Source organism: Carlito syrichta, unplaced genomic scaffold (assembly GCF_000164805.1).
Source record: "Carlito syrichta isolate Samal-C Ts95f unplaced genomic scaffold, Tarsius_syrichta-2.0.1 Scaffold307180, whole genome shotgun sequence".
Taxonomy (NCBI): Eukaryota; Metazoa; Chordata; class Mammalia; order Primates; family Tarsiidae; genus Carlito; species Carlito syrichta.
The window spans coordinates 79,998-106,535 of record NW_007251276.1 but is presented as its reverse complement, the minus strand read 5'-3'; the positions used below and the strand labels follow the sequence as shown (position 1 = coordinate 106,535).

Below are 26,538 nucleotides of genomic sequence, written 5' to 3'. Positions count from 1 at the left end.
CAGCAGGCACTCCAGTCTGGGTGACAGAGTGAGACTCCAACTCAAAAAAAAAAAGTCTTAATCAATAAGCAAGTCTCAATAAATAGGGATACAAGGAAACTATATAGAGACAATAGGCATAATCTCTGCAAATGTAAACATATGAATCAAAAAAGCACTTGGCAAACTACAAATAAATCAGAAAGGCTACAGCATGGGTGTGATAAGAAACACCAAACGCAATTGGAGAGAATGAGAGGGCCAAAGTCCTAAAGAAACTTGTGCACCATATCACAGAAACTATAAGGACAATGGAGAAATAGTAAAGAATTTTAAGCATAGCAATAAAACTATCAGGTTATAGGAAACCCACACCCACGCAGCTGATAGAAGAATGGGAGGGAGCAACCACGAAGGTGAGAAAACCGGTGAGGAAGCCATCCCAGCAGTCATGGTGGGAGATGATTAGGGCTGGGGCGACAAGAGGCATGGCAACGGGGATACGGGGAGGGGCACACCGAACAGATATCTAAGATCGACTCTGCAATCTGAGTGGCAAATGATGGTCAAGATGGAGAGAAAAGATGTACAAGGACTCTGGGTTCTGACCTGAGCGACACAGCTGAGCAGTGGTACCATTAACTAGGTGAGAAAGCACAAGAACTCAGTCTTAGGGGCAAGGCAATGAGTTCGGATTTGGACATGCTGAGTTTGAAATTGTTATGGGACTTTAAAACTCTTTGGAAATAATGGCAAAGAGCTATAAATAAGCTCTGCCTGGAGCTACAGATTCAGAAATAATCAGCACGGAGTCAACTATGGAAGGCTTTCATGGTGAAGATACGACGGCTGAGAATGGTATGAAAACAGAAGAAAATCAAGGATGAAATCTGAGGAAAATCAACCTTTCAAGAACAGATGAAAAAAAAAAACAAGAAAAAGTCAGAGAATGAACTATCATGGACTCAAGAGAACAAAAAGAATAAAGGGTCACGGACACCGAAAAGTGGGAGTTTCAAGCTACGAGTGTTTACATGTCATATAACGGTTAGAAAGGAAAGTCACTATCTGACTAAGAGTGCTGGGGGGAGCCGGGCTGGGTGGCTCAGTCTGTAATCCCGCGCCTTTGGGAGGCTGAGGTGAGTGGATTGCCTGAGCCCGCTGGTTTGAGACCCGCCTGGGCAGCGAGACCTCATCTCTACAATAAATCAAAAAATCAGCCGGGCGTGGTAGCGCATGCCTGTAATTCCAGCTACTCGGAAGGCTGAGGCGGAAGGATCGCCGGAGCCCAGCAGGTCGAGGCTGCGGTGGCCGGGAGCGGCCACTGCACTCCAGTCTGGGCGACAGAGTGAGACTCCAACTCAAAAAAAAAAGAGTGCTGGGGGGTGGACCAGACTTCAATTAAGTCAACAGAAATAAACAGACTCAGGTGTCCGTTATTTCAAAGACAGCTGAGAAAGGAAAGGGAGAATGCAAAACAGAAAGGTGTGGCTTTTGTGAGGCAGAGGGTATTATTTAACAAGAGAAGCCTTCCTGTTGTTTGGAGTCTCACTCTATCACCCAGATTGGAGAGCAGTGGCACAATGACAACTCACCTCAGCTCTGACCTCCTGGGCTAAGGCGATCCTTCCACCTCAGCCTCCCCAGTAGCTGGGACTACAGGGGTACACCACCACGCCTGGCTAATTTTTTGTAGAGACAAGATCTCAGTATGTTGCCTAGGCTGGTCTCAAACTCCTGGATTCAAGCAACCCTCCTGCATCAGTCTCCCAAAGTGCTGGGATTTACAGGTGTGAGCCACCGCAACCGGTCAAGAAAAGCTTAAGTATTTTTACAGGATCATGATAGGAACCTAGTTAAGTCACAGAAGTTCACAATAATAGAGAAAAATGATACAACTGAAATGAAGTTTCTGAAGCAAAGTGATAAAAAATAAAGAGATCAGGCTTAAATAGAAAGATACCCCTTAGATGTAAATGGCTGTGACCATGAAATTCTATAAATTCTTTTGTGTCCACTGCTTTGTAAAAAAAGGCACTTCCAAAGGTGGGCACTGTTACAGGAGGGAAGAAGGGAGGGAAACAAGGGATACACAGTCACCCACTGGGTACCATGTCCACTACTGGGGAGAGAGGGCTCACCCGAAGCCCAAACCTCACCTTCATGAGATTTACTTACGTAGCAAACCCTCACATGTACCCTACAACTCTAACATAAATAAATAAAGGTGCTTCCAAAAAGTCATCCAAAGATGCACACTATAAACAGATTCTTGTATTCATGTATCTTACCCCAGCATATAAATTTCCTTTCTTCTTTATACTTCAGACCAATTCAAGCAACAAATATGTTCAACTTCAGATGTTTCTCACCAAAACCATCATTTTCATATGCAATTTTTACTCTTGCAAGATTAACTGAATACTTTTATAAGTACGAAATGTAACAATAATTGCCAATTAAGTAATATGCCACGTGAAGGTATGTAATCTAAGATAGCACCATTTTTCTCTTAATATTAGTCACTATGCAAATTCATAGAGTTTCAGTCTAATGGTTCAGTTATATATTAAACACTAACAGACAACTGAATTTTTAAAGTAAGAGTCTGAAACGTACAAAACCATCAAAACAAATCTCTAAAACTTTAGAAGATTATGTATTTGATGTAAAAAAAAAACTATTAACTACGTATATACTACACGTTTAGTTAGGTGTCTTCATTGTTTAAAAAAAAAAAAGAAAACATTTTTTCAGTTATCTTCATTCCATTATGAGAACAGGTCCCTCTAGTGGCAAGTAAACCACAGAGTGTTTTGTTGTTGTTGCCGTTGTTTTTTGAGTCAGAGCCTTATTCTGGTTGCCCAAGCTGGAAAGCAGTGGCACAATCACTGCTCACCACTGCCTCTACCTCCTGGGATCAGACATTTCTTCCGCCTCGGCCTCCCGAGTAGCTGGGACTACAAGAGAGTGCCACCACACCCAGCTAATTTTTTTTATTTTTAGTAGAGACGAAGTTCCACTATGTTGCCCAAGCTGGTCTCAACTCCCGGGCTCAAGTGATTCCCCCATTCTTCTTCCCAAAGTGCTGGATTAGAGGTGTGAGCCAACGAGCCCAACCCACAGTTTATAACTAAATATTACTTCACTATTAACTATTTCAAGTACAACTTCTATTCAAATTTGTCTTCATTTTCTAGGTAAGCTAATATAGTGAAATAAATTTGCATGGCATTTACAATCAAACTAAGAAAAAAACAACTCAACTAAAAGCAAGATGAGCTACAGCTATGCAAATATACATGCTAAAGACGAGATAACAAATCTCAAAGGGGTGGTTTATAAAAGGCTGGTGGCAATATATCTTTCTAATAAAGCCTGGTCTCAGCATAAACAATTTCATTTCTTTCTCACTAGTCATTTAAATTTTTAGGATTCAAGCAATGCATCTGACAACCCTAATTAGATTTTTCCCACCCAAAGGACATCTGACAATGTCTGAAGAGTTACAATGTGTGGGGTACCACTAGCACCTAGTGAGTATATGCCAGGGATGCTGTTCAATATCCCACAACGCACAAGATAAAACTTCAAAAAAAGAATTATCCACCAGGCATGGTGGCTCACACCTGCAATCCCAGCACTTTGGGAGGCTGAGGCAAGAGGACTGCTTGAGCCCAGGAGTTAGAGACCAGCCTGGGCAACGTGGCAAGACCTCATCTCTACAATAAATCAAAAAATCAGCCGGGTGTGGTGGCGTGCGCCTACAGTCCAAGCTCCTTGGAAGGCTGAGGTAGGATTGCCTGAGCCCAGCAAGTTGAGGCTGCAGTAGCTGTAAGCATGCCACTGCACTCCAGTCAGGGAGACAGAGACTCCAACTCAAAAAAAATAAAATAAAATAAAGAACTAGCCGGGTTCGGTGGCGCAGCCTGTAATCCCGCGCCTTTGGGAGGCTGAGGTGAGTAGATTGCTGAGCCCGCAGGTTCGAGACCCACCTGGGCAACTTGGCAAGACCTCATCTCTACAATAAATCAAAAAATTAGCCGGGCGTGGTAGCGCCTGTAGTTCCAGCTACTTGGAAATCTGAGCGGAAGGATCGCCGGAGCCCAGCAGGTGGAGGCTGCAGTGGCCGGGAGCAGCCACTGCACTCCAGTCTGGGCGACAGAGTGAGACTTCAACTCAAAAAAAAATAAAAAAAAAAAAAAAAGGAATTATCCAGTGCAAAATGTCAATAGTGCTAAGGATGAGATGCTGCAGGACATGACTAAACGAGCAACAAAAATGATAAAGACAGGAACAGAAACTAACAATTACTATGAACCTATTATAAACCGAGTACCTTCAATATTTTTATTTAACCAAAAGAATTTTTTTACCAAAATATACACATGCTACTCATGAAAACGCATATTCACAAATCTGTCACACATACATATAACTAGAAACACCTAAAACAATTAGGGGCTTTAGTTAAGCCGTGTATCTGTTATACACAGTTTTCTATTCACCAAGACATCAGCTGTTTCTCTTTTAACACAAAACTGATTTTCAAATTCTTCAATCCACAAAACACTTACTCTGAAAATAGTTTATTTCTGGATATGCAAACAAATGCACACCAGCGCCACAATCGCTGATTTGTAATTGTAATTTCAAAAAGTTCTGAAAAAAAATAAAACTTTTTTGGTAAATCATTTAGAGACAAAACCTGACCTGATCTAATGTAATATGATTTCTAGTGTATTTTTCCCACTTAGTGTGAATTAATAGTCATAGGTTTAACTGCAGAAATGTTAATATGTTTAATTATGGAGTGTTTTCTGACACTCAGATTATCTATTTTCCACTAAAAAGAACCAGGATCCTAGGAGAAATAACTAATACTAACTCTGGAAAACATTTTTTGCCAGAAACTAAGTGAACTATCAAAGACTGATGGGGTAAAATCAAATCCAACCTGAAGGGGCTCCTGAAAGACTGCCTACAAAGAAGCAATCCGGACACCAGGATCAACAGTAGCTGTACCTGATTTAAATATATCAACTATGCAAAAATTCATGAATTCACAGACACTCCAAAAAGATCAAAATAATCAATCACCACTGCAGAGTACTAAGATAGCAATTCACTATTCTGAAATTTCAGAAATAATAGGTAAGAATAAATTATTTAACTTGCTTTTTCAGTACAAACTATATTTCAGGATAGTCAAACAGCTGAAAAGAAATATTTTTTTTACTAAAGAAGAATTCCAGCCAATACATGAAGATATTAAAGAATCTGGGGGAAAAAAAAAAAAAAACCCACCATTTTGCAACCCCTAATGAAATACCGAACCCAGGCAACAATCATCAATGACCACTAAAATTCTTAGGTGAAATACAAAATGAGAGAACTTTACAACACAGAAAACAAGCTGCCACAACACGAACCCACATATTCACTTTGGTACCATACAAGTGGGACAAGCAGACACACCTGATGTGGTGTGTAAGGAAGTGCCAGTACTGACGATGAAGTATTCTTGCCTAAAACTCTAAAAGTGAATAATCTAATCATGACACCAGATTTACCGACCAATTTCCAAGACATACAGGAGATAAGGGAACAAGTTAACTGATCCACGAGGAAGCAGGCAAGTAAATTCAGAATATGGAACACTTTCCAGAACAATGATCCAGTTTTTCCATAATAACAAAAATGCAGTATGTGGAGATTGCTGAATCATGGTTTAAAAACTAACTGTAAAAGACAACTTTTAAGATAATTGAGGAAATATAAAAATGGACTAGGTTTTAGATAACATAAAAGAATTTATAGCTATTCTTGTAGCATAACTATTGCATGGTGATTATATAAAAATCAAAACCCCCATCAGTTACAGATGCATACTGAAACTTTTTTTTTTTCAGTCCAAGTAGCTGGAACTATAGGTGTATGGCACCATGCCCGGCTAATTTTTGCTTTTTAATTTATTTATTACAGAAAGGAGGTCTCGCCGTGTTGCCCAGGCTGGTCTCAAACACGAGATCAGGCAATCCTCTCGCCTTAGCCTCCCAAAATACTGGGATTAAAGGCATGAGTCACCGCACCCAGCTTGAAACATTTTTAATGAAATGACATATCAATGATTTGCTCCAAAATATAGTCTGAGGCAACGGAAATGCTCATTGCCCTGACTGATCATTACACATCAGCGTGCATACATGTACTGCTATATCACACTGTACCCCATAAACATGTGCAATTATTATGTGTCAATTAAAAATAATAACAAGAGCCGGGTCCAATGGCACATACCTGTAGTCCTAGCTATTCGGAGGCTGAGGCAGAAGGATTGCCTGGGCCCATGAAGTTGAGTCCAGCCTGGACAACATAGCAAGAACCATCCCCTCAGCCTCTAAACTTTTTTTTTTTTTTTTTTAGTTGGAAGCTCACTCTGTCATCCAGGCTGAACTGCAGTGGCACAATCACGGCTCACTGCAATCACAATCTCCTAGGCTCAAGGCGATCCTTCCACCTCAGCCTCTCAAGTAGCTGAGTTTCACACACCACCCTGCCCAATTAATTTTTTTATTTTTTGTAAAAATAAGGTCTCGCATGCTGGGCTCGGTGGCTCAGCCTGTAATCCCGTGCCTTTGGGAGGCTGAGGTGAGCGGACTGCCTGAGCCCACGGGTTCGAGACCCACCTGGGCAGCGAGACCTCATCTCTACAATAAATCAAAAATGAGCCAGGGGTGGTAGCGCGCGCCTGTAGTTCCAGCTACTCGGAAGGCTGAGGTAGAAGGATCGCCGGAGCGCAGCAGGTCGTCCCGGCCACTGCACTCCAGTCTGGGTGACAGAGTGAGACTCCAACTAAAATAAATAAATAAATAAATAAATAAATAAATACGGTCTTGCTATACTGTCCAGGGTGGTCTCAAACTCTTGGACTCAAGCAATCCTACCATCTCAGTCTCCCAAAGTGCTAGGATTACAGGTGTGAGCCATTGAGCTCAGCTGGGATTCTGTTTTTTTAAACCAGGATAGCAATGAAAATAAATCTGAGTCTAACTTTTGACACATCACTAATGTTTACTATTGATCACAATAATGCTTCAGCAAGGATTTGTGTAAGGCTGATGAAAATTCTACCTTTGAAACTAAAACATAAAACATTATAAAAGCAGGCCAGTACTTTCAGATCCTAAGACTACTTAAGCTTGATCATTTAATACCTTTTGTTTAAAAGAATCAACCAGATGGGCTCAGTGGCTCAGACTGTAATCCTGCGCTTTGGGAGGCTGAGGTGAGTGGATTGCCTGAGCCCGCGGGTTCGAGACCCGCCTGGGCAACTTGATGGACCTCATCTCTACAATAAATCAAAAAATTAGCCAGGCGTGGTAGCACATGCCTGTAATTCCGGCTACATGGAAGGCTGAGGCAGAAGGATCGCCGGAGCCCAGCAGGTCGAGGCTGCGGTAGCCGGGAGCGGCTACTGCACTCCAGTCTGGGTGACAGAGTGAGACTCCAACTCCAAAAAAAAAAAAAGAATCAACCAGGCGTTATCAACCAGGTACAGTGAGTACCCTCCCAGCTATTCGGGAGGCCCTGTGGAAGGATTATCTGAGTTCAAGAGGCTGAGACTATGATCAGCCATGACTGTGCCACTGCATTCCAGCCTGGGTCACAGGGTGAGACTCCAACTCATTCATTCATAAATACATACTTACATAAATGGGTATTGTCAGCAACCAACTCTAAGACGAGTTCTCTTCTTTCTTTCCTTCTTTGTTTTGTGAGTTGGGATCTCACTCTGTCATCCAAACTGGAGTATAGTGGCATGACCACTGCAGCCTTAATTTCCTGGGCTCAGGCAATCATTCCACATCAGCCTCTCAAAGAACTGGGACTACAGGCACACACCACCACACCCAGCTAATTTTTTTAAATTTTTTGTAGACACGAGGTCTTCCTATGTTGCCTAGGCTGGTCTCAATCTCCTGGGCTCAAGCAATCCTCCTGCCTCAGCCTCCCAAAGGGATTACAGATGTAAGCCACTGTGCCCAGTCAAGTTTCTGTTACTATCTTTAGAGCATTACTACAATAACTGACAACACACCTGGCACCCCAAAACTTGGCAAGTCCAAAGCACGTTTCCACTTCAATCCACATGAACAGAATCACTGCCAGTAATATAAAACAAATAACATATAGCAGTTTCTAAAATTTTTATAACCTAGTAACACTCCATTTTTCTGTGGCAGCTATAGCTTCAATAAATATTTCTTCAAAAAAAGGAGTCTCAGCAATCCCAGCACTTTGGGACACTGACATGAGAGGATTGCTTGAGCCTAGGAGTTCAAGATCAGCCTGGGCAACATAGGAAGACCTCATCCCTTAAAAAAAAAAAAAAAAAAAAAAACAAACTCAGGTATGGTGGTGCATGCCTGTAGTCCCAGCTTGAGGCAGAAGGATCACCTGAGCCCAAGAGGTCGAGGCTGCCGTGAGGCGTGATAGTGCCACTGCATTCCAGCTTGGGTGACAGAGTTAAGAACCTGACTCAAAAGGAAAAAAAAAATTCTGGAAGACCACTCTTAGCAGCATTGTTTAAAAATAGTAAAAAAAAAAGGAAAATAATTCAATTTTAAGTAACTGCCATTTTAAGAAAATGTTCTTTATTATATTTATCATGTATTGACTGCCGTCTCTTCCCCTGCTTATTTATTACTAGAATATGAGCTCCACAGGGGCAGGAACTTTTTCGTCTGTTTTCTTCACTGATGTGTTCCAAGAGCCTGTGCCTGGCACAGAGTAGCAGTCAATGAACATCTGATGAAGGAACGGGTCCAGCAACAGAAGAAGGGATAAACTGCAACGCTCTCATATGATAGAACACTATACAGCAGCAAAAAGGAACTATAGTGACTTCAGTTCATTTGGCTCACTCTCAGAAATACTGAATGACAAACACATACAGTATAAAATATAAAATCGTAAAAAGTAAATATGTAATATTTAAGATACGGTTTCCCAGCCGGGTTCAGTGGCTCAGCCTGTAATCCCGCGCCTGAGGGAGGCCGAGGTGAGTGGATTGCCTGAGCCTGCGGGTTCGAGACTCGCCTAGGCAGCGAGAACTCATCTCTACAATAAATCAAAAAATCAGCCGGGCGTAGTAGTGCATGCCTGTAATTCCGGCTACTCGGAAGGCTGAGGTGGAAAGATCGCCGGAGCCCAGCAGGTCGAGGCTGCGGTGGCCGGGAGCGGCCACTGCACTCCAGTCTGGGCGACAGAGTGAGACTCCAACTCAAAAAAAAAAAAAAAAAAAAAAAAAGATACGGTTTTCCAGCCGAGTTCGGTGGCTCAGCCTGTAATCCCACGCTTTGGGAGGCTGAGGTGAGTGGATTGCCTGAGCCAGCGGGTTCAAGATCCGCCTGGGCAACTTGGCGAGACCTCATCTCTACAATAAATCAAAAATTAGCTGGATATGGTAGCATGCGCCTGTCATTCCAGCTACTCGGAAGGCTGGGGCTGAAGGATCGCCGGGGCCCAGCAGGTCAAGGCTGCAGTGGCCAGGAGTGGCCACTGCACTCCAGTCTAGGTGACAGTGAGACTCCAATGCAAAAAAAAAAAAGTACAGTTTCCCAACAGCAGACCCGAAGAGGGGCAATTATGCCTTTCTTTTGGAAAAACATAAAAATTATGAAAATATATTTATTATGTAACTAACAAGTTTGTCTCTTACTTCCTCCCCACCCCACCCCCGACACACAATACAGAAGTCTCTCTAATAAATACTATTTGGTGATTATTTAAAGAGGAAAAAAAACTTTCAAATCTACTCATGTGCAAACAAAAGAACAGAAAAGCCAACTGCATTTAAAAAGCAAAAAATATCTATAATAAAATAAAACTAAAAGAAGGAGGAAACCTGATTGCAAAATAAAATATTCAACAGTGCCAAAGTAAAGTCAAACATACCTATAAGTTCAGGTGGGTTTCTTTCATTAAACCGCTCACACAGACGAATAAATGTGTCAGTATTCTCAGTTGTAGGGCACTCACCATGTCTAGTAATATAAAAAACAATTTTTTAATAAAAGGTTACAAATATCAATGAAAGATTTCAATACTAAAGAGTCTTAATACATAACTTACCCTTTACACTGAAGTTTTATGTATTTGATTCCTTCTTTTTCGATGTCATTCCTATCATAGAATCTGGAAGTATTTGTCAGGTCTACCAACAAGCCCATTTTAACCTTAAAAAAAAGGGCAGATTTACTTGTAACTTAAGTTGTTCCAAAACTAGCTGACTAAATGGCAATATTACAGCGCACCCATGTACACTGAGGGAGATTTTGTGTTTCACTTTGCCACTGACAATAAAAGCACCACTTACACAAGTCATATTCAAGACGCTGGAACTTAGTAGGATCTCAATGAAATAAATCAACCCCAAAGTTAATAAAGGAACAAGTAGATAAGCAAAACAGACTCCACTCCCAAAATCACAAATGTCCCCCCGAAAAAGAAAACACTGATAGAGTTTTCTACATCTACATCTGCACCGATGATGTATTAGACCAGGCTAGAGGAGGGGTAGCATCTGTCTAAAATATGCCACTACTCGAGCTCCACACATCATCACCCCAGCATTCCAAGCAGCCACAACCAACAACCAAGTAATGCCTGCTGATATCTACTGACTACACCATACTATAGCCCAGCCTTAAAAGATGTCATTTGCATCTTAAATATATGTGTGTGTGTTCTCCTTTCTATTTGATTAATAACCCTTCTATTTTCTGAAAATACACTGATGCCTCAAGTTTTATTTTTTTATAGCAAAATAAAAAATGGAGACTCCTAGTAAAAAGAAACAGCAAAATTGAGACAGCAATTTCCCTCGTTTCTTCTTGAATGTCATACAAAAACAAGGTAAATGATTAAAAAACAAAAAGTCCCATTTTCAGTGAAACTCAGAGGCAAGTAAAATCCACACTTTCATACTAAATTTCATGTCTAAATTCTAAAATTCTAATTTCATGTCTAAATTCTGCCAAAAAACAAAAACCTAAGCACACCGCAGAAGTTATGTGGAAAGGAAGAAAAGAGAAGCAGAACCAGGAGGGCAGATTTTAGAAACACCAACAGAAATACATTTCCTATAAGAAACAGCTTCCCTAAAGTGGCAGACCTACATCTCAAAAACACAGGGAAGTAGAAACAATGCATGGGGGAAAATGCAAGGAAGACACACACACAAAATTAGTAAAAATGACTCTGTGTTGGTAAGCCTCACAAAAAGTCAGCACAAACACACTACATCCCTAATACAAAAATCCAAAATTCAAAATGCTCCAATAACCATTTCCTTCTAGCATCAAGTCAGTGCTCAAAAAGACTCGAATTTTGGAGCATTTCAGATTTTTGGATTAGGGATGCCCAACCTGTATATACTTTAATGAAATATTAGACATCTGCTAAAAAAAAAAAAAAGGAAGTTTTTGGGTTCTAATAAATGAAGATCTTCAGAATATACTAAGTTAAAAAAAAAATGGCTCAGACCAGTCTATGTAATGTGTTAACTTGAGTATAAAGGGAAGAATAATCATTTGTATTTGTTGTTGCTTATATACCCATAAAGAAATTCTGAGGCTGGGCATGGTGGCGCAAACTTGTAATCCCAGCACTTTGGGAGGCAGAGTCAAGAGGACTGTCTGAGCCCGTGGGTTTGCAAACAGGCTGGGCAACATGGTGAGACCTCGTCTCTAAGTAAGTCAAAAAATTAGCCTGTAATCCCGCACTTTGGGAGGCTGAGGTGAGTGGATTGCCTGAGCCCAAGGGTTCGAGACCCGCCTGGGCAACTTGGCGAGACCTCATCTCTACAATAAGTCAAAAATTAGCCAGGCGTGGTAGCACGCACCTGAAGTTCCAGCTACTTGGAAGGCTGAGGCAGAAGGATCGCCGGAGCCCAGCAGGTCGAGGCTGCGGTGGCCATGAGTGAGCCACAACACTCCAGCTTGGGTGACTCAAAAAAATAATAATAATAATAAATCATATTAAAAAAAAGAGAAATTCTAAAAGGACACATTTTTAAAAATCTAGCAACAGTGAAAACTATTGGGTATGTAGTGAGGAACTAGACAGACAAAGGGCAAAATGAGATGGAGACTTCACAATATCACCCTTTTTTAATTAAAAGATGAAAATCATTAGAGGAGAATCACATCTTACTTAGGCAGTTAAATTTCAAAACAAGAACATAGGGCTAAAAAGTATATACAGTCAAAACTCCCTTGTAAATTCCTCAAGTAATCAACAGAGAAAAAATACACATTTGTGCGTCTTATTAGACTTAATCCCATCTATCAACCAGCGCATCACAGCCAGTTTTTCTTCCTGGGTTTCAACAAAAAGTATTTCTTCTCTGGCGTACTAACTGAAGAAGTTGCCTTATGTTCAGAGGTCATGAGTGTAAAAAACACTTAAAACTAGAATAACATTCAGCCTGGCAAAATAGTCTAAGAAATGCACAGCCGGACTGAGTCCCCCAAAAAAGGAACTGCCAATTCACACATCTTTCACCTAACTCTGAAGCCTATACCCCTAGAATAATGGCAAGAGAAACAATGTGCATTTTAAAAAATTGATAATATCTTATGTATTTACAGGGTACATGTGATATTTTGTCACATACATATAATATGTAATGATCAAGTCAGGGTCAAGTCCATCACCCTGTGAATTTTTCATTTCTATATGTTGGGAACATTTCAAGTTTTTTCTTCCTGCTACTTTGAAATATACGATACACTGATGCTAACTATAGTCACCCTGCTCTGTTAGCCAACATAAGAACTAATATCTTCTATCTTACTGCATGTTTGTACCCACTGACCAAATTCTTCATCCCCTCACCCACCCAAACACCCTTCCCAGCTCTCTACCTCCATAAGAGCAACATTTTTAGCTCCCATATGAGTCAGAATATGTAAAATTCAACCTTCCCTTTCTGGTTTATTTCACTTAACAACGTCCTCCAGTCCCATCCATGTTGCTGCAAATGACATGATTTCATTCTTTTTTTTTTATGGCTGAACAGTATCCCATTGGGTGTATATGCCACACTTTCTTTATCTGTTCATTCACTAATGGACACTTAGGTTGATTCCTTCTTTGCTATTGTGAACAGTGCTGCAATAAATATGTAAGTGCAGGTATCCATTTGATATACTGATTTTCCTTTTGAATAAATATCCAGTAACAGAAATACCAAATCATATGGTAGTTATAGTTTTAGCTTTTTGAGACATCGCCAGACTGTTTTCCATAGTGGCTATACTAATTTACATTCTCACCAACAGCGTATAAGAGTTCCCTTGTCTCCACATCCTCATCAACATCTGTTATTTTTTTGTCTTTTTCATAACAACCATTCTAAACAGGATAAGAAAAACTGGGTTTTTTTATATGCATTTCCCTAATGATTCGTGATGGTGAGCATTATTTTCATATATCTGTTGGTCATTTTATGCCTCCTTTGGAGAAATGTTCTATTCATGTCCTCTGCCCAGTTTTTAGTGAATTTTGTTTTTTGTTGTTGCATATTCTGGATATAATCCCTTATCGCATGAATAATTTGTTTGCAAATATTTCCCCCATTTAACAGGTTGTTTCTTATGCTGCATAAAAGCATTTTTAAATAGGTTTAATATGGTCTCATTTGTCTATTCTTGCATTAGGTGTCTGTTTTGAGGTCTTCTCCATAAAATCTTTGCCTAGACCAATGTCCTAAAGTATTCTCCTTATGTTTTCTTCTAGTATTTTTATAGTTTCTGGTCTTAACATTTGACTACTTATTGCATCGTGAGTTGATTTTTGGATATGGTGAGAGACAGAGGTCCAGTTTCATTATTCTACAGATGGTTATTCAGCTTTCCCAGCACTATTAATTGAAGAGGGTTCCCTTTCCCCAAAGTATCTTCTTGATATCTTTGTCAAATATCAGTTGGCTGTGAATATATGGATTTACTTCTGGATTCTTTATTCTGTTCTACTGTTTTTATACTAATATCATGTCATTTTGGTTACCATAGCCTTGTAATATATTTTGAAGTCAGGTACTATACTTCCAGCTTTGTTCTTCTTGCTCAGGATTGCTTTGGCTATTTATTTAGACTCTTTTCTGATTCCATCCAAATCTTAAAATTTCTTTTTTTATTTCTGTGAGAAATGATGTTGGGATTTTGATAGGGATTGCATTGAATCTGTAGACTGCGCTGGACAGGTACTCATTTTAATATTAAACTCTTCTGATCCATGAGCAATAGATGTCTATTTGCTTGTGCCCTCTTTAACTTCTTTAATAAGTGTTTTGTAGTTTTCCCTGTAAAAATCTTTTACCTCCTTGACTAAATATATCCCTATGTATTTCTGTAGCTATTGTAAATGGAATTGCCTTCTTGATTTCTTTATAAGTTATATAATTATTGATGTCTAGAAATGCTACTGATTTTTGTAAGTTGATTCTGTATCCTGTAACTTTACTAAATATTTATGAGATTTAAAAGTTTTTGGTGGAATCTACATTTTTCTAGATGTAAGATCATATCTTCAGCAAAGAGGGACAGTTTGACTTTTTTCGCAACATGGATGCCTTTCATTTCTTTCTCTTGTCTGAGAGCCTTGGCTAGGACTTCCAGTGCTGTGTTGAACAGAGGAGGCAAAGGTCGGCACCCTCGTCTTCTTTCAGTTCTTCAGGGAAAGGCTTTCAGCTTTTCTCCATTCGGTGTATTAGCTATGGATCTGTCATAGACGGCCTTTACTATGTTGAGGTATGCTCCTTTCATGTCATTTGTTGAAAGTTTTTATAATAAAAAAAATTGCGTTTTATCAAACGCTTTTTCTGAGCCTATTGAGTTTTTTTGTTTTTGTTTCTCATTGTGGCTATAAAGTACCACAGGTATTGATTTGTATATGTTGAACCATCCTTGTCTCCCTGGGATAAATCCCATTTGACCATGGTGTATCAATTTTTTGATTTGCTGTTGGATTGTTTGCTATTATTTCATGGATAATTTTTGTATATATGTTCATTAGGGATACTGACCTGTGGTTTCCTTTTCTGCGGCAACTTATATGGTTTTGGTATCAGGGTACCACTGGTCTCATAGTATGAGTTAGGAAGAATTCCCTTCCCTTCAATTTTATGGAATAGTTTGAGGAGAACTGATGTTGGTTCTTCATTGAAAGGTTGGCAGTGAAGCATCAGGTTCTGATTTTTTCTTTGTTGAGGGCCTTTTTATTACTGATTCAATCTTTATTGGTCTGTTCATGTTTTCCATTTCTTACAGATTCAATCTTGGTAGACTGTACGTGTCTAGGAATTTACCATGTCCACCAGCTTTCCTCGTTTCTGTATAGCTGTTCATAATAATCTGATAATTTTTGTACTTCTGTGGTATCGGTTGCAATATCTCTCCTTCCTCATTTCCAACTGTGTTTGGGTCTTCTCTTTTTTTGATTAGTCTAGTTTATCTTTACCAAAAAAAACCCAACTTTTCATTTCACTGGTCTTTTGATTCTTGGAGTGTTTTTTTATATTTTTATAATTTTTTTATTTTGATAAAGTTCCACTCTGTTGCTCAGGCTGGTCTTGAACTCCCAGGTTCAAACAATCCTCCCACCAGCCTCCCAAAGTGCTGGGATTACAGGCATGAGCTACCACACCCAGCCATCATTTGCATTGCTTTTTTAGTCTCTATTGTGTTTACCTCTGCTCTGATCCTATTTCCTTCCTTCTGGTAATTTTGAGGTTGGTTCATTCTTGCTCTTCTAGTTCCTTAAGGTGCATCATTAGATTATTTGAAATCTTTCTATTTTGATGTGTTCATTGCCATAAACCTCCCTCTTAGCACTATCCCTTAGGTTTTGCTATGTTGTGTTTCCATTTTCATGTGTTTCAAGAAATGTTTAATTTCCTCCTTAATTTCTACCCTGACCCCTGTGGTTGCTCAGAAGCATGTGGTTTAGTTTCCATGTAGTTACACAGTTCCTCTTGTTAGTGATTTCTAGTTATATTCCATTATGGTATGAGAAGATACTTGGTATTATTTCCTTTTTTTTTCTAATTTGTGGAGATTTGTTTTGTATGGTCTATCCTGGAGAACGTGCCATGTGCTGATGAGAAGTTGTATTCTGTAGCTGTTGTAGGAAATGTTCTGTAAGTGTCTGTTAGGTCCATTTGGTCTAATGTGCAGTAAAAAAAAAAACAATGTTTCTTTCTTAATTTTCCATCTAGATTATCTGTCCACTGAGATTAAAAGTCAGATGTTAAAATCTTCAACTATGATTACATTGGAATCAATCTTTCCCTTTAGATCTAATGATATTTGCTTCACATATCTAACTACTCTGATGTTAGGTGTGTAGAACTGCTACATCCTCAGACTGATCCTTTCATCATTATATAATGACCTTCTTTGTCTCTTTTTACATTTTCTCAAAAATCTGAAGTGCTTTATCCGACGTAAGCTTAGCTACTCCTGCTCACTTCTGGTTTCCATCTGCATGAAATATGTTTTTCCATCCCTTTCCTTCGGTCCATTTGTGTCTTTATAGATGAGTTTCTAGTAGATAGAAAATGGCTAGGTCGTGTTCATTTATCCACTCGGTTTATATCTTCTAAGTAGAAAGTATAATCCACCTACACTCAGGGCTGTTACTGACATGTGAAGGCTTATTTCTGTCATTTTATTGATTTCTGATTATTGTGTATATCCTTTATTTCTTTATTATTGTTTATCATTGTAGTTTGGTTATATTCTATAGTGGCAGCATTTGAGCTTTTTCTCTTGTGTGTTTGTTTCCTCTACCAATAGTTTTTACGTTTCCATGTGTTTTCATGATGGTAATTATCATTCACTTCCAGGGTATAGGATGACTCCCTTAAGCATTTCTTGTGACCTATTTTCCTGCGTTTTCATGTTTCCTGTCTCTTTACATTGATATCTGTGCAAGCAACGTAACAGTCGCTTCTTCCAACTTTTTGAATTGGCTTTTGTAGGGGAGGATTTTTTCCTGTATCTATGGTGTCAGTTGGGTAGGACACTTTTATTTTGATTTTGGGCACATGCAGTAGTCTGTGTATGGTTTATTCAGCTGTAAACAGTGTCAGTGGTGTCACTGATATCCTCAGTGGCTTAAGGGGCAGTTGTTAGTGGAGACAGTGTTAAATCTTGCTGGGAACTGAAACATCAGGTGAGCCAGTCCTGGGTCCCACTGGTGGCAGCAGTGGGCTAAGTATGCCGGTCCCTGGACTCCAGAGTGGCAGACACTAGCAGTGGTGTTATAAGCAGGTCCACGCAGGCCAAGTCTCAAGCCTCCAGGTGGCTTGCTTGGGTGTCAGAAATGCCAGCAATGGGCTGCGAGAGTTCTTGAGCCCCCAGGCAGTGAGCTGAGCTTGGAACAATACTCTGGGACTTAATTAGTCCACACTGGTACTGGGAATGGCTACAACAGACTGGGCAAGCCAGTCTCCAAACCCACAGACGGTTTGTGTGGGTGAGTGTCAGATGTTGTGGTAGTGGCAAGTCGAGCAGGCCTAACCTCAGACCCCAAAGTGCTCAGGTGCCAACAGTGGTGGACTGGGCTGAGTGATGCCCAGGCCCCGGGACAGTGTGCTGGGGGAAGAGCAGAGCTGGCCATGCAGAGCTGCCCTGGCAGTGCATGCAGGTGCTGGCTGTGGCAGGCAGGGTGGGTTGAGTCCCAGGCTGCCAGCAGACGCTAAGGTGGGTTATCAGCTGCTGTGCTGTGGCCCTGCTTCTGGGAAAATGAGGCTGCTTTCAGCAGGAGCAGTTGTAGGCAGGAAGCTTGGTGGGGATAAGGCTTCGCCCTCTCTGGGCTGGCCTCACAACAGCAGGAGTAGCAGCAGTTGTGGGCAGTGGAATTTATCCTCAGGGTACATGAAAATGAACAGCTGTCCCACTGCTGGGGTGGGGTCACTGCCTATGCCCCCTGCCTCACCTTGCAGAAACAGCTATGAGTAGGAAATGTCTATAGGACCCAAGGGATGTGGAGATCCTCAAAATGGGGCCGCGATGAGGCTGCTTAGGACATGAGGGTTGTGGGACCCGGCACGAGCTCCAGGCAGCTCCCCTGTGTCAGTCTCAGGTCCCATGAGGCTCAAAGGGCTCTTCTGTGGCTAGGATTGCAGGAGTCTGTGTTGGGAATGTGGATTACTGGGGGTGTCTCTCATCCTTGCATTAAGGCTCTTCTCCAGACTCTCAGACAATCCTGGCTGAACCTCCACTTTTTATGTTGTTGCTTTTATTGAGTATATTTTTGGGGGTAGAAACAAGGTCTCACTATGTTGCCCAGGCTGGTCTCAAATGCCTGGGCTCAAGCAACCCTCCAGCCTCAGCCTCCCAAAGTGCTGAGATTACAGGCATGAGGCACCATATCTGGCCTTGAGTACTTATTAGTAACTTTGCCTAAAGGAGACTGATCTACATAATGACTGAATTCCATTGTTAGAAGGGGGGGAAATGACAGAAACATTTAAATTTCTCTCATGGCAAAATACACAAAAATATACACTTCTAAAATATAACTAGCTGTCATAATGAGCTCTACTGATTTCCACTGACATATTGCCAGACTCAAAAGATTTAGATACCATAATACAAGTTCACAGAGAACTAAGATTAGAACCCATGTTGTTTGTCTCCAGGTCCCAAATAAGAAGCAAAAGAAAAGTAGAGGTAAGCAGGAATGCAAATTTTCTAAATACATAGGAATATCTTAGTTAAGGAAACTGAAACTGTATTGTGTAACTTAACGGCCCCAAGCTCAATATTTACATATATGATTAATGTGTGTGATGAGTCTGTGTGGATAATGTGTTTATGTGAATGTGTCTGTGTACACACATACACAGATTTATATACATATATTTTTTCATAATAGACAACCTCAATCCACGAAGAAAAGATAGCAGTAGTATCTACTTCAGAGTTGTTGTGAGATTTAAGTGAAGCCCTTACTCTGTGCCAAGCACTGTTCTACATGTTTTATATGCACTAATTTTTTTTTTTTAAGATGAGGGAACTGAAACATGAAGAGATTATATAACTTGCCCACAAAGTTATAAGTGGCAAACTGGGATTCAAACTCAGACTATCTGGCTTTTATGCCCAAGTTCTTAGTACACTGCCTAGGAAATATCTAACCCTCTATAAACTTTAGCTATAACTTTAAATATAACTATTGATAATGAAAGTAAAAATTAAAAGTTTTTAGTTAGCTAAGATAAAATATGAACAAACAACTCAACTGCACTGAAAAAAGTGATGAATAATAGGTTTTTAAAACTCCATATTAGCCTTGCACACAGTGGGCACTAATACTCAAAGTACTAATATAGCATATAATAACAGACTATCAAAAGTATAAAACAGTAACAAAGATTGGTGTTGTGGGTTGAATTGTGTCCTATAAAAAGCTGAAGTGTGGCGTCCTTCTAAGAGGAAAATGTGCACAGACACACAGAGAGAATATCACATGACCAAGAGGCAGACACTGGAATGACACAGTTGCAAGGCAAGGAACCCCAAGGACTGCAGGCAGCCTCCAGACGCTAGGAGGGAGGCATGGAAAACACTCTCCTTCCACGGCTTTCGGAAGAAACCCACCTGGCCAGCACCCTGAATTCAAACTTCTAGCCTCCAGAACTGTGAGAGAATAAACATCTGTTGTCTTAAGTCACTCAGTCCTGTGGTAATTTGTCACAGCAGCCTTAAAACTAACACAGCTGGCATATGTCAGGATAATGTGAAAAACTACGTTTCATTCACTCTTTAAAAACTACCTGATAGGCATATAAATTGGTGCAGTCACTCCGGAAAACAGTTTGGCAGTTTCTTGTAGAACTAAACATGTACTTACCATATGACCTAGCAAGTCACACACTTGGGCATTTATTCCAGAAAAATCAAAGTTTATGTTCACACGAAAATGTGAAAAATCTAAACATGAAAACACAGCAGCTTTATTCATGATATCCCACAAACAGAACCAAACTGTCCTTTAATGGGAGAACAGTTAAACTCTGATATAGCCATACAATTTAATATTATACAAAAAAATTTTCAAAAGATTTTGTTGATATATGCAACAACGTGAACACATCTCAAGGGTATTATGCTTAGTGAAAAAAGCCCGTCCTGAAATATCACATACTATTCTATTCCATTTATATAAAATTCTCAAGGTGACAAAACCACAAATGGGGAACAGATTAGTAGCTGCCAGGGTCCAAGGACAGGGGTAGGGAGAGAATCCAACTATAAGGGGGTAGCATGAGGGAGTTCCCTGTAGAGATGGAACAGCTCTGTAACTACCACCGTGAATTTACACATGGGATCAAACTGCATAAACACACATACACACACACACACACACACACATACACACACACACACACACACACACACACACACACACACACGTATGTATATAAAAAACTAAGTAAGGACTGCAATCTAGGTAACAGTACTGCACCAATATCAATTTCCTGTTTTTGATATTGTACAATTACATAAAATGTCACATTGCAAGAAGCGGAGGAAGAGTTCATAGAATTCCATTCACAATTATTGCAACTTCCTCTGAGTCTATCAATTCTTTCAAACTAAAATGGATCTGTTTAAAAAGCCACATGAAGAACAAAAGTAATAAAGTACATCAGTAGCAAAAAGTTTTGTTTCTTACCTTCAGACTCTTTAGATAATTGGAGAGCATACTGGGGTGGAATCGGTTTTCTTCAGCAACTTGACTGTCATATCTTGGTCCTAACATTGTCTTCAGAGGTAAGAATCTTCCTAAACAACATGAAAATGGGTAATAATTTCATTAAAGAAAATGCTCCAAATTAAAGTCCTATAATCAGCAATCCTTTATTTTTTCTTTTCGAGTCAGAGTCTCACCCAGACTGGAGTGCAGTGGCATAATCATGGCTCACCTCAGCCTCCACCTGTGATCTGACTGTTCCAGGAATACACATAGTTCGACTAGAACTCCTGCGTCTGGGGAGTGCTTTGTGAGAGAAACTAGTATTAGAGGCATACCTTGTTTTATTGCACTTCACTTCATGGCACTTTTCAGATACTGAATTTTTTACAAATGAAGGCCCGTGGCAGCCCCGTGTTAACCAAATCTATGGGCATCATTAATCCAACAGCACGTGCTCACTTCATGCCTCGTTCACATTTGGTAATTCTCACAACATTTCAAACTTTTCCATTATTGTATTTGTTACGGGGATCTGTGACCAGCGATCTTCAATGTCACTGCTGCCACTGTTGTGGTGCCACAAATCACGACGTCTAAGATGGCAAACTTGACCAGCAGCGTGTGTTCTGACTGTTCCAGCAAGCAGAGACTCCCGGCCTCTCTCCCTCTCCTCCAGTCTCCCTATTCTCTGAGACGCCACTGAAGTGAGGCCAACTGGTAACCTTAACAGGACAGCTCGGGCGCGGTGGCTCAGCCTGTCATCCCAGCGCTTTGGGAGGCCGAGGCGAGGGGTTTGCCTGAGCCCAAGGGCTCGAGACCAGCCCAGGCAACTTGGCGAGACCTCGTCTCTACCATAAATCAAAAATTAGCCAGGCATGGTAGCATACGCCTGCAGTTCCAGATACTTGGAAGGTTGAGGCAGAAGGATCGCAGGGGCCCAGCAGGTCAACACTGAAGTGGCCATGAACGTGCCACTGCACTCCAGCTTGGGTGACAAAGTGAGACTCCAACTCAAAAAAAAAAACAAAAATAAAAATGACCCTGTGACAGTCTCTAAGTGTTCAAGTGACAGGAAGTGTCGTACATCTCTTCTTCAAACCAAAAGCTAGAAATGATTCAGCTCTGTGCAGAAGACACATCAAAAGCCCAGACAGGCTGAAAGCTAGGCCTCTGGTGCAGTTAGCCAAAGCGTGAAGGAAAAGTCTTTGGAGGAAATCAAAAGTGCCACCCCAGTAAACACACAAACGGTAAGAAAGCAAAACAGCCTTACAGCTCATACGGAGAAAGCTTTAGCAGCCAGGAGAGAAGACCGAACCAGCAACGACATTCCCTGAAGCCCAAACCACGCCCAGAGCAAGGCCCTGACTCCCCTCCACTCCATGAAGACAGGGGGACGCGAGGAGGCTGCACCCGACGCAGAAGCCAGCACCGCCCACACCACCCAAGAGGGGCGAGGAAGAAGCCCTCTCCCCAACATGAAAGGGCGAGGGGAGGCAGCAGGTACTGATGGAGAAGCTTCTGCAGGTTCTGAAGAGCTGAAACGACTGACAGAAGGGGCTACACTGAACAGCAGACTCTCAGCACAGACACAGCAGTCTTCGACTGAAAGATGCCGCCAAGGCCCTTCACAGCTAGAGAGAAGGCAACGTCCGGCTTCAAAGCTTCAAAGGACAAGTCGACTCTTGTTAGATAGGCCAAGGCAGCTGGTGACTTTACGCTGAAGTCAGGACTCCTTTACCATTCTGAAAATGCCGAGGCCCTGAAGCATTATGCGACATCTACTCTCCTTATGCACTATAAATGAGTAACAGAGTCTAGATGGCAGCATATCTGCTTGCAGTATGGTTTACTGAATGTTTTAAGTCCAGTATCGAAACCTACTGCTCAGAAGAAGATTCCTTTCAAAATATCACTGGACGCTGACAACACGTCTACACATTCAAGAACTCTGATGGAGACATAAAAGGAGATTAAGGATGGTTTCATGCCTACTAACACAGCATTCATTCTTCAGCCCACAGACCAAGGAGTAATTTCAACTTTCAAGTCTTACAATTTAAGAAATACATATTTTTGAGGCTATGGCCACCACAGACAGTAATTCCTCTGAGGTATCTGGGCAAAGTAAATTGAAAACTCTCTGGGGAAGATTCATCATTCTAAATGCCATTAAAAACATTCAAGACAGGGTATGGTAGTGGCTCACACCTGTAATCCCAGTACTCTAGGAGGCCAAGGCAGGATGACTGCTCACACCTATAATCCCAGTACTCTAAGAGGCCAAGGCAGGATGACTGCTTAAGCCCAGGAGTTCAAGACAAGCCTAAGCAACATAGCGAGACCCCATCTCTACGCAAAAATCAAAAAATTAGCCAGGTACAGTGGCACACACCTGCAGTCCTAGGCCTCTACTCAGGAGGCTGAGGTGAAAGGATCACCTGAGCCCAGAAGTTGAGGCTACAGTAAACTGTGATAATGTCACTGCACTCCAGCCTGGATGACAGAGTGAGATCCCAACTCAAAAAAAAAGAACATTCATACTTCACAAAGTCAAAATAGCAACCTTAACAAGAGCTTGGAAGAAACAATTACAACCCTGACGGGTCACTTTAAGGGCTCAAGACTTCATGGAGGGGGAACTGCAGATGTGGTGGAGATAGCAGGATGATTGGAAGTGGGTCCTGAGCTGGGCGCGGTGGCTCAGCCTGCAATCCCAGCACTCTGGGAGGCCGAGGCGAGAGGATGGCCTGAGCCCCAGGGTTCAAGACCAGCCCAGGCAACTTGGCGAGACCTCGTCTCTACCATAAACCAAAAAAAAGCAATGGAACATGAAGATGTGACTGCATCTTTGAAGAACTGCTGCAATCTCATGATAAAACTTTAACTCATGGATAAGCAGAGCAGCTTCTTGATACGGAATCTGCTACTGGTAAAGATGGGGTGAACATCGCTAAATAACAACAAACAGGCTGGGTTCGGGAGCTCAGCCTGTCATCCCAGCACTGTGGGAGGTCCAGGCGAGTGGACTACCTGCGCCCGCAAGTTCAGGACTGCCCAGACAATTTGGCGAGATCTCGTCTCTACCATAAATCAAAAATTAGCCAGGCATGTAGCGTGCACCTGTAGTTCCAGCTACTTGGAAGGCTGAGGTGGATGGATCACCAGAGCCCAGCAGGTCGACACTGGAGTGGCCATGAGTACACCACTGCACTCCAGCCTGGGTGACAGAGTGAGACTCCAACTCAAAAAAAAAAGAAATTTACAACAAAACATTAAAAATATTACATAAACTTAGTTGATAAAGTGGTGGGGTTGGAGAGGATTGACTCCTATTTTGAAGAAAGTTCTACCACGTGAAAAATGCTATCAAACAGCATCGCATACCATAGAGAAACCTTTCATGAAAGGAAGCGTCAATCAATGCAGCAAACTTCACTGCTATCTGGGTTTAAGAAATCGCAACAGGCCAAGCTCAGTGGCTCAGCCTGTAATTCCAGCACTTTGGGAGGTAGAGGTGAGTGGACTGTCTGAGCCCAGTGGTTCAAGACCAGCCTTGGCAACTTGGCAAAACCTCATCTCTACAATGAATCAAAAAATTAGCCAGGTATAGTGGCACACACCTGTGGTCCAGTTACTTAGAAAGCTGAAGTGAAAGGATTGCCTACGCCCAGCAGATAGAGGCTGCAGTAGCTGTGAGGGTGCCACTGCACTCAGGCCTAAACGATTGAGTGAGACTCCAACTCAAATATATATATCTCCTCCAACCTGCTTCTCTCCCAAGGGAGCTCCAATACCAATCATCTCACTGCATAAGCAAGAAACACAGGACTCTGTTTTGACTCCGTCATTCTAAAGACAACACCAAGTTCTATCCATTTTCCCTCCTGTTTTTTAAAATTATTTTTTCTTTTTTATTTAAATTACAGATAGGGTATCATTATGTTGCCCAGGTTGGACTCAAACTCCTGGCCTCAGGCAAGGAGACTGGACTCCCACCTCAGTCTCCCAAGTAGCTGGGCCTACAAGTGCACATCACCACATCTGGCTTTTCTTTTCTTTCTTTTTTTTTTAATTTTCTATAGAGACAGAGTTTCACTATGTTGCCCAAGCTAGTCTCCAACTCCTGTGCTCAAGCAATCCTTCTGCCGGGCTCCCAAAGCACTGGGATTACAGGCACGAGCCACTGCATCCAGCACCATTTTCCCTTTTTAGTAACTCTCAAGTCAGCCTCCTACTCTTCACCTCCTAACATTGTTTTCACCTGGACTACCACAAGTTTCCAACTGGTCTCTCCATTTCCACTCTGTCTCCTTCAATTCATCAAACACAGAACAATGTAAGCTTTATTTTACACTCAAGTCAAATCACTCATCCCAATGGTCTGCCAGTACACACTAAAAGTGTATGACTATTAAGGCTGGGCATGGTGGCTCACAATTATAATCCCAGCACTTTGGGGGGCCACGAAAGGAGGACTGCTTGAGTTCAGGAGTTTCAGACCAGGCAACACAACATAGTAAGACCTGATCTCTACAAAAAATTTTCAAAAAATTTTCAAAGCCAGGCACGGTGGTGCATGCCTATAGTCCCAGCAATTTGAGAAGCTGAGGTAGAAGGATTGCCTGAGCTGAGGCTGAGACCGTGGTGAGCTACTGCACTCTAGCCTGGGCGACAGAGTGAAACCCTGACTCAAAAAAAAAAAGTAGCTGGGTGTGGTGGCTCAAGCCTGTAATTCCACACTTGGGAAGGAAGAGGCAAGAGGACTGCCTGAGCCCAGGGGTTCGAGACCAGCTTGAGCAACACGGCGAGACCTCATCTCTACAATAAATCAAAAGATTACTTGGGCATGGTGGTACATACCTGTAGTCCTGCTGCTTGGAAGGCTGAGGCGGAAGGATCGCCCAAGCCCTGGGCAAGGCTGTGGTGAGCCCTGATCGTGCCACTGCACTCCAGCAGACAGAGTGAGATCTGACTCAAAAAAAAAAAAAAAAGGGCACAGATTCCGCCTTGCCCCTCCACTTGCCTGTGTGACCCGGCTCGGACTCCAGAACGCAGACACTTCAGTCCAGGATTGCCCCCATCATCCTGTCCTAGCATGGAGCCTTTCCAAAAAACACCCCAACACCTGTACAGCAAACTTTTACTTACTCAAGAGAATTCATGTATCGTCTCCTCTGGACAGCCTTGCCTACCAACTCCTTCCTTTCCGTCTCCTCTTCCCCAGCCTCTAGCAAAGCATTAGGTTTATTACCTCTGATTCTCAACACATTCTACGGTAGAGTCATGATTACATTTGTTCCAACGGAACTGCATTTAAAACTGATGGGTTTTGCTCTTCTTATGAGACTATGCATTTTTTTTAAGGTGTGGTAATACATCTTAGCTATCTCCCTAGTCCCAAAGTAGACACTCAAACATTCGCTAAGTAAATTGATTTCAAAGTCACCATCTCTATCGTAAGTCTGTGTCTCACATTTATTTATTTGTTCATTCGTTTGTTTATTTATGTAGTTTTTTTGTTTGTTTTTGAGCTGGAATCTCACTCTGTCACCCAGACTGAAGTGCAGTGGCACGCTCATGGTCACCCCAGTGGCAACATGTTAGGCTCCCGCGATCCTTCCGCCTCAGCCTTCCAAGTAGCGGGAACTACAGGCACGGGCTACCACACCTAGCTAGTTTTTGGATTTAATTGTAGAGATGAGGTCTCACCAAGTTGCCCAGGCTGTTCTTGAACCCATGGGCTCAGGCAATCCCCTCACCTCGGCCTCCCAAAGTGCTGGGATT

At 41.7% G+C, this 26,538-nt stretch overlaps 1 protein-coding gene across 3 annotated transcripts in view; it reads right to left on the bottom strand.

Annotated features, from left to right (window-relative positions):
* RNGTT (RNA guanylyltransferase and 5'-phosphatase) overlaps positions 1-20,839 on the bottom strand; it is a 297,963-nt gene extending 277,124 nt beyond the window's left edge. For all 3 annotated transcript variants that reach the window (XM_008064037.1, XM_008064038.1, XM_008064039.1), the window contains exons 1-3: positions 20,734-20,839; positions 10,117-10,220; positions 9,940-10,028 (exon numbers count right to left, since the gene is read on the bottom strand). In XM_008064037.1, coding sequence (XP_008062228.1) covers positions 9,940-10,028; positions 10,117-10,220; positions 20,734-20,820 — 280 coding nt within the window. In that variant the 5' untranslated portion in view covers positions 20,821-20,839. The remainder of the gene's footprint in view (positions 1-9,939; positions 10,029-10,116; positions 10,221-20,733) is intronic.
* Between the last annotated feature and the right edge of the window lie 5,699 nt (positions 20,840-26,538).